The 7,890-nt window shown below is 42.8% G+C and overlaps 3 protein-coding genes and 1 pseudogene across 5 annotated transcripts in view; 1 reads left to right on the top strand and 3 right to left on the bottom strand.

Moving 5' to 3' along the window:
• LOC109842792 lies at positions 764–2,225 on the bottom strand (annotated as a pseudogene).
• Positions 2,388–7,890, bottom strand: part of LOC109843621 (UPF0769 protein C21orf59 homolog) — a 7,686-nt gene continuing 2,183 nt past the window's right edge. The window contains exons 4-6 of one of the 3 annotated variants that reach the window (XM_020412571.1): positions 7,635–7,735; positions 7,506–7,553; positions 2,388–2,734 (exon numbers count right to left, since the gene is read on the bottom strand). In XM_020412571.1, the coding sequence (XP_020268160.1) occupies positions 7,518–7,553; positions 7,635–7,735 (137 nt within the window). In that variant the 3' untranslated portion in view covers positions 2,388–2,734; positions 7,506–7,517. Of the gene's footprint in view, positions 2,735–6,108; positions 6,577–7,141; positions 7,366–7,505; positions 7,554–7,634; positions 7,736–7,890 lie in introns of those variants that run through there. The other 2 variants (XM_020412570.1, XM_020412568.1) reach the window with 2 other exon arrangements.
• LOC109843620 (putative nuclease HARBI1) lies at positions 3,296–4,857 on the top strand. The gene has a single exon (XM_020412567.1). It carries the CDS (start codon positions 3,476–3,478, stop codon positions 4,742–4,744), a length of 1,269 nt encoding a protein of 422 aa, XP_020268156.1. The 5' UTR covers positions 3,296–3,475; the 3' UTR covers positions 4,745–4,857.
• Positions 4,875–5,740, bottom strand: LOC109841480 (glutathione S-transferase T2-like). The gene is made up of 2 exons (XM_020410447.1): positions 5,295–5,740; positions 4,875–5,216 (listed from the first exon to the last, which is right to left on the bottom strand). The coding sequence occupies exons 1-2, from the start codon at positions 5,397–5,399 to the stop codon at positions 4,875–4,877; spliced, it is 447 nt and encodes a 148-aa protein (XP_020266036.1). The 5' UTR covers positions 5,400–5,740.

Raw genomic sequence — 7,890 nt, 5'->3', positions numbered from 1 at the left:
AACAATCAAAACAAAAAAAAAATGCCTGTCAAAATTCCCACATATAACACAGTGCAGTTTCGGAGAACAAAAGAATGGACTGTTAGGAACAATAAATAGCAGGCAAGAATAAGAACTGAGGCTAATATGATACAATTTTTAGATGGATTTCTTCGATTCTATTTCTCACCATCGAGGATTCTCTTTTGGAAGTCACTTACCATTAATGGCAGCCCTTCGTGCAATGGAATTTTTGGCTCCCAGTGCAGTAGCTCCTTCGAGCTCGAAATATCGGGTTTTCTCTTATGTGGGTCATCTGCTGTGTTCTCTTTATCTTTAAACTCAACGGTTTGCACTTAAGGAAAGATTTGTAGATAACCACCTACATATATTCATCCCTCACGTTGTTTACTACTAGCACTCATCATTCCTGCAATTCTTACTTTTTCAGATGAATTGAGGGGTGATAAGTGCTACTAAAGGTGTATATATACGGGGGTTATCTGCAAAGTACACCTAAGAAAATTGGAACTGTTCCTCGCAAGAAATTTGTTTAACATTCAATACAATAATTTTATCTGTGCAAGTATAATCCATTGCAGTCTAGACGGTTAGGATGCTTGATTCTCAATCAAGAGACTTGGGTTCAAGTCCCCCGACAATGGAAATATCTTTTTCGTTTGAGCATTCCTACTTTGCAGGAGTAAAAGAAAATTAATCATCGAAAATAATAGATAAGATTTTTTTTTTCTTATCCGAAAAAAAAATCATAGGAAAGTACACCTAAGAAAATTAGAAACTTTTCCTTGCAAGAAATTTGGTTACCGTTCAATATTAACAATTTTATCCACCGTAGCCTAGTCCTAGGAGCATCTATGGACGAGGAAATTATATTAAACATCTAGAGACACAAAATACAAGAAAAACCTCCTTCTTCGTGAGAGAGTTTCCTTGGGTCTGTTTGGATTGGGTGAACTAGGAGAAGGGAAAGTGAGAGAGTTTCCTAAGCCGCATTAGCTCGAGGTCCAAATTTGAACAAGAAGTTAGAAGCAATCGAGCACGTCTTTATATTGCGCACAGAGAGAAACAAGTAAAAAGGGGTCAGAGATCCAAACCCGCAATCTTCTTCTTATGCATTTATATGTCCTCTTCCTCCTCCCTCAGCACCGCCATGGCCACCGCCGCCTCCTCCTCTTCGTCGTCCAAAGCCAAGTACTCATTCTTCACCTTCGGCCTAAACATCCAAAACATCACCACATAGAACGCCAAACTAATCCCCTCCTCGACGACCAAGCAAACCCATATATACTTGTACGACAAAACCGCCCTCAAGAGAACCAAGAAAACCCTCGTAGAGTACAAGTACCCGATCACCAAAAGATAAAACCTCCTGAAAAGCACGAGCTTGGCGAGATTCCTCGCCGCCTTCCCATCGCTCTTCGAGTTCTCCCTCAACGAGCGAATCGACCAAACAATCGGGAACAAGACCGCGCAGCAGCACATTACATCAACGAAAATGAACACCAGAACCCAGGTCGTCCAGTTCCTGATAAAAGGCCCGGTCTCCCCGATCACAATCGAAGCAATGTTAGTAACGACTTGCAACGGAATCACAAGCATCAGGACCTTCTTCTCTCGGTCCTGAAGGAACGGCTTCAAGAACGACCACCCGGTCCCAATGAGCACAATAACAGTAAAGAAAAGCACCCCTTTAATGAACTGAAACAAGTAGAAGAGAACATCCCATCCATGGGGAGTTCCGGTGATCCTAACATAGTGCTGGTCCTCAGCCTTAAACACAAGATTCAGAGCTTTGGCAAACAGCAATCCAGCCATCAAATAATGAATCCCATGAGCGGAGCTCCGGTTTCTGATTAGACCGAAATGAACCCAAACTACGGAAAATGCGACGTAAATCAGTGAGAAAAGGCCGCACGCGGTGGGGACCGGAGCTCGGCCGACCGGTAAGAAATCGCGAGATCCATCGGGGAAGAGGTTGTAGAGAACGGATCGGACCGACATCGAGACTTTGGAACCAGGGACGCAGTTGGCGAAGAAGAGATCGTCGTCGTCGGAGATGGCGATCGGAAAAGTGCGGTTGTAGGAGTTGAAGTGGGGAGGGGAGAGGTCGCGGAAAGTGAAGAGGAGGCGGATGTAAGGGCGCGAGAGGACGCAGGATGAGCTAGGGTTAGGGCTAGGGTTCTGGGAGGGGACGGCTAGGGTTTTGAGGTTGGAGGCGAGGAGACGAGAAGCACGAGAGGGTAATGGTCGACGGGGCGGAGGAGGAGACACGCGTCGGACGGCGATGTTGTCGGCCGTCTGAGCATGAGAAGGCGAAGGAGGACATTTTTTTTCGAGGAGATTCAGGGCGGGAGCGGGGGGGGGTGCGGGGGCGGTGACGATTGGAGTCCCTTGATCTCGGCGACGGCGAAGGCGGCGAGGAGAGAGAGGAGGAAGACGATGAGGGGTTTGGGGGTTTCCATTTTTTTGGTGATTTTTTTGTGATTTTTTCGGGGTTGTTTGATCTTTTCTTTTTTTCCCTGCGAAGTAGGGAATGGAGCGGAACTCTACCTGTGGGATCATGGAGGCCAATGGGGTTTCGGACTTTCGGAGTCGTTGAGGTACGTAATGTGACTCGCGGAGGAGGATAAGTTAAAATAGTTTCTGTATCAGAACGGGCTTTGATGTCGGGGAGATGGACGGTCGATTAGGCAGATAGGTTGTTCTTGAGGCTTATTGTAACAAGCTGCCTCGTCTGAAAATAAATGGGTAAATGAGGGGTCCAACTATAGACACTCCCAAACAGTAACTTTGAGGGTGTGTGAGAACTAAAGTGCCCTTCTCCCAAACCAAAACATGCCAAGTCCATTCCAGAAACACCCTCAACATCAAAGGGCATTTTCGGCAATCCAACTCCCAAAATTACTGTTTAGGAGTGGATATAGCAAATATGGTAAATGAGGCTTCATTATTCCAACCATCCGGCTGACTTATCGGAAAATACTCATTTTTAATCATACATCAACACCTTCTTTTACGGAGAATACCCGCAAGCTCCAAGTTGGGAGTCCTAGTCAACATGCTCTCAAGAGCTCTCAAGCTTTTTAAAATAAAAAATTAACAAATTATACCTTGGGAGGCACTCCTTCTTTTATGGAGCTCCAACAAGCTCCTAGTTAGGAGCTCCAACAATATAAAAAAAAACCCTCTTCTATTTTAATATTTCACCCATTACTTTTAATTATATTTAAACCTATTGTATTTTATTTCTAACCGTTGCACACGGTCTTCGAGGCAACCCACGGTCTTCGAGGGAGCGCACACGGTCTTCGAGGTAACCCACGGCTTTCGAGGTAACGCACATGGTCTTCGAGGTAACCCGCGGTCTTCGAGGTTGGGCACGAAGTTCGAGGTATCGCAAACTTTGACCGTCAACCGACTGATTCCTATAAAATTCGATGACTTCTCTCCTCAACCCATCATCTCCCAGAATAAAATGTCTAGCTCATCTAGCTCTAGCGATGATGAAATGATAAAGACGTTCTTTCTTATGGGAGTTGATGTCGTTGAGGAAGAAGAACAAGAGAAATGTTCAACTTTAGTTCAACACAAACGACGTATCGTGCTCCATCGAAACCGACTGGAAGGCCACAATCGGTTATTCCAAGATTATTTTGCTGACGCACCAACCTATCCTCTTTATTATTTTCGTCAAAGGTTCAGAATGAGGCGTTCGTTATTCCTTCGAATCCACGACGCAGTCGTCGAACATGACAAGTACTTCGTCCAAAAGAGGAATGGTGCTGGACAGTTAGGACTATCTAGTCTTCAAAAGATTACTGCAGCTATGCGGATGCTCGCATATGGAGCATCCGCTGACTCCGTTGACGACTACGTTCGGATCGGTAAAAGTACGTCGCTTGAGAGCGTGAAGAGGTTCGTTCGATCGATTATCAACATCTTTGGAGAGGAATACCTTCATGCACCGACTAATGAAGACGTTGCACGCCTGCTCGAGGAAGGCTCACAACGAGGTTTTCCTGGTATGCTTGGGAGCATCGACTGCATGCACTGGACATGGAAGAACTGTCCAACTGCCTGGCAAGGTATGTATACTGGACATTTTCATGAACCCACAATTATTTTGGAGGCCGTAGCTAGCAAAGATCTTTGGATATGGCATGCCTTCTTTGGACTGCCGGGGTCTCACAATGACCTTAATGTTCTACATCGTTCACCGGTTTTCGCACAACTTGCGGAGGGAAGAGCTTCACCGTGCAACTATACTGTCAATGGCCACGAGTATAATATGGGATACTATCTCGCCGACGGGATTTACCCAGAGTGGTCCACATTAGTGAAGACTATTCCAGCACCACGAGGAAATAAGCATAAATACTTTGCTCAACAACAAGAAAGCGCAAGAAAAGATGTTGAGCGAGCTTTTGGCGTGTTGCAAGCTCGATTTGCGATTGTTCGTGGACTAGCACGTTTCTGGCAACCTTGTGTGCTGAAAGATATCATGACAGCTTGTATCATAATGCATAACATGATCGTTGAAGATGAACGTGATTGTCAATTGGACAACAACTTCGACTTTACCGATTCGGTACCAGTCATTGAACCTTCTCATGTGCAGACGGGGCCTCTAACTGAGTTCATCCAAAATCATCATCGGATCAGGAACACGCAAACACACAAATCACTAAAAAATGATTTGATCGAGCATCTGTGGCAGCTTAAGGGATCCATCGCCGAGGATTAAGTTTCTTTATGTCTAATGTAATTTCAGAAAAGGAGTTCAAGTTGTTGTACTACGCCAATTTTATTTTCAATAAAGTAGTTGTTTTCATTCAATGCCAAATTTTTCAACTTCAAGTACAATCATAAATTTTTCAATAAAGTAGTTGCTTCATCCACGCGAAAGCCTCTCCCATAATGGACTTAGCGGACTCTTCTTTGTCCACATTTTGTTTCCTCTTGAGTTTCGCCGCTTTCCTCCCTTCAGGCCTTGCTATAACATCATCCGAGTCAATGTTCAACTCGATGGGGGTCGCTGGCATGGAATTGTTTGGTAAGGAATCAGAGTTTGTGGTTCTTCTCGGCTGTGATCGAATCTTATTGTAAGTTTCCATTTGTTGGTTCCATTTTTGGTGATGACGCAACTCAACCCAGCAATGGTCCAACACAAATGGCTTACCATAAAGGGATTGGTATAATTCTTTTACTTCTGCAGTCTACACAAGAGTTAAATTTAGAATAATCAAACATATAAGTTAAATATTTACATAAAAACATATAAGTTAAATATTTACCTGGTCAATAATTCCCGTACCAGATCTTTGTCTTCCTTCAATCTGAGCAACGCACCCGCAGAACTTGTTGACCGACAGTTGAATCGTTGACCAACGGTGCATCATTTGGTTTGGTGTGCGACTCGTTGGATCGGTGGAGTATTGGATAAAGTAGTCGTTAGCTCTGTGCCAGAACTTATCTTTGTGTTGCCCTGTGCCTTAGATGGCGTCTTGGCTCGTGTACAGCCAAGCAGACACAAGAAGCTTATCCTCGTGGACAGCCCAATTTTCGGACCGCGTGTAAGCCTTCTTCTTCTTTGTGGTCGGTGTTTCTTGGGATGACACTTGTTGTGTTGCGGATTGCGATAACTCGATGGGATGACCTTCTTCTACGACTTCTGTATAGAACGGCGAGTATAAGGTCGATCCTTCACCGGTAAGGAGTTGCGAAAAGTAGTTGTTTTGGGAGGGATCCATGAAATTTGTAATTTGATAGGAAAATATAGAGTTTTTTTATGAGAGAGTTGTGTGGAATGAGTTGTGTAGTGAAGTCCAACGAATTTATAGAAAATTTTTTACAACGGTAAAATTTTCAACGGCATGATTTTACAACGGTAAAATTTTTATACATCGGTAAATTTTCAACCTCAAACAATTAAAAACCTCATGTCAGCTACACAACTCAACCAATTAAAAAATTGAAATCCCCACCTCGACCTCAACCTCAAACAGTGACACAACTCAGCCGATTAAAATAAATTCAAAACACTCATCTTCTCCCCAAATCCCAACCCCAAATCCCCAAATCCCAACCCCAATCGGAGGCATCATCTTCTCCCCCAGTCGGAGGCCTCAAACAACCTCATCTTCTACCCAGTCGGAGGCCTCATCTCCGCGAACACCAAGCTCCTGAAATCATCCACCTGTTTCCCCTCCTCTTCCACATCTCCGGCGCCTCATCTTCTATCCAGTCGGAGGCCTCTTCTCCCTAAATCATCTTTGTTTCCCCTCCTCTTCCACATCTCCGGCGCCTCTTCATCTCCCGTTGGATTTTTGCTTCTTTTTTGGGCAGATCTGCGAAGGTGTATTGTTGGGTGGGGGGAGGTTGTTAAAATCTGGCACCTTGGGAGCTCCCAAGCGCTCCACAAATTTGTGGAGCGCTTGGGAGCTCCGAAGCTCTCCACCTCCACGTCAGCGCTTGAGAGCAGGTTAGGAGAGCTTCGGAGGCTGTTGGAGGGGGTTAAATCGGAGAAGGTGTCCACGTCGGAGCTGAGAGCGGGCTTGGGAGCTTGCTGCCCATGCTCTGACAAATCACATAAAGAAACATGAACTATATAGGAAAACTATAGTTGCCAAGTTTTTAGCTGCAGTAATATTCTCGGGAGCAACAAATTGCACGTCACAATTTTCACGTTAAACGATAAATTATATCAATCCATCCACAATAACAAAAAAACGGAAATCTTACATAAAGTGAAGATTATAACAAATATCAATGACATTATCAGAAATCTTACATGGTATCGTTTGGCAAAGGGTTAAGTGAGAGGTTAAGAGACTTAACCCCTTCTTTAATCCCTCACTTAACCACCAAACACAAAAAATCTATACAATGGTTAAAATGGATTAACCCTTCATAATTTGTCAAATATAAAAAATATAAAAGGGTTAAGCTAACCCCTCTAGAGGGATTAAAATGAGTTAACCCTTCAAAATGAGGGGTTTATTAATACTCCTATTTAGAAAGATTAAGAGTTAACCCTTCTAATTATAAAGAAAATTGTCAAAATCATTGTTATTCTCAAACACTAAAACTAATCACAATGACTAAAATAAAACTTATTTAACGGGTTAATAATTTAGTCATTCAGATTATCGAATGGGCTAAGTACATTAATCCTTCTCGTTAACCCCTCTTACTTAACCATTTGCCAAACAGGGCCTCTATGAATACACACTACACTGTTAAAATATAAACAGGCATTAATTCAGTGTTACAATATAGGAGGCTCAAGCGAGTAGCACACTTTTGCTGATAAGTAGACTTCGTTTCCTTTTTTTTCACTTGATCAAGATATTGCTGTGACTTTAACTATACCAAAAATATATAAGAGAGAGTTAAAAACATAAAGAGGCATTTAGGCTACACAAAGCATGTAAGTTGGATTATGAACACATATTTGACAACTTAGATCTTTATAAATCCCACAGCAAGTCAAGCGAAACTCTTACAGTGCGATGCTGTTAATCTGAACAAGCTGGCTTCAATCTGACTATGATCTGTCAATGATTACATTTGTCTCAGACTAATTATTCATCTAGAGGAAACAGAAATCGAGTTATGAGGTGAAATATGGCAACCTTTGTTTTCTCGTTTTCACCGGTATATTCAGATAATTTCTTTCCCCTTACTAGTTCTTTTCCAGCCCACCAGAGTTGGATCTCTTCATCACCTCCGCAGTCTGATTATTATAAATAGGTGAGACATTGCATGAAATAATTAAATATATAAGAACATCTAAATGTAGACTTAGTTTGAACGAACATTAATCGGCAAATGAGATAATAATGTTCAAGCTGAAATTTAATCAAACAAATTTATGAAGTACCAAAAGTT

The sequence above is a fragment of the Asparagus officinalis genome, chromosome 5 (genome assembly GCF_001876935.1).
Source record: "Asparagus officinalis chromosome 5, Aspof.V1, whole genome shotgun sequence".
In the NCBI taxonomy this organism is placed as follows: Eukaryota; Viridiplantae; Streptophyta; class Magnoliopsida; order Asparagales; family Asparagaceae; genus Asparagus; species Asparagus officinalis.
Note: the sequence above shows the minus strand (reverse complement) of the source record. Positions and strands in the feature narration are given on the sequence as shown.

Coding starts and splice junctions, on each gene's coding strand:
- LOC109843620 (XM_020412567.1), top strand. CDS start 3,476: ATGTCTAGCTCATCTAGCTCTAGCGATGATGAAATGATAAAGACGTTC.
- LOC109841480 (XM_020410447.1), bottom strand. CDS start 5,399: ATGATGCACCGTTGGTCAACGATTCAACTGTCGGTCAACAAGTTCTGC. Junction 5,217..5,294: donor GTACGGGAATTATTGACCAG/GTAAATATTTAA, acceptor ACTCTTGTGTAG/ACTGCAGAAGTAAAAGAATT.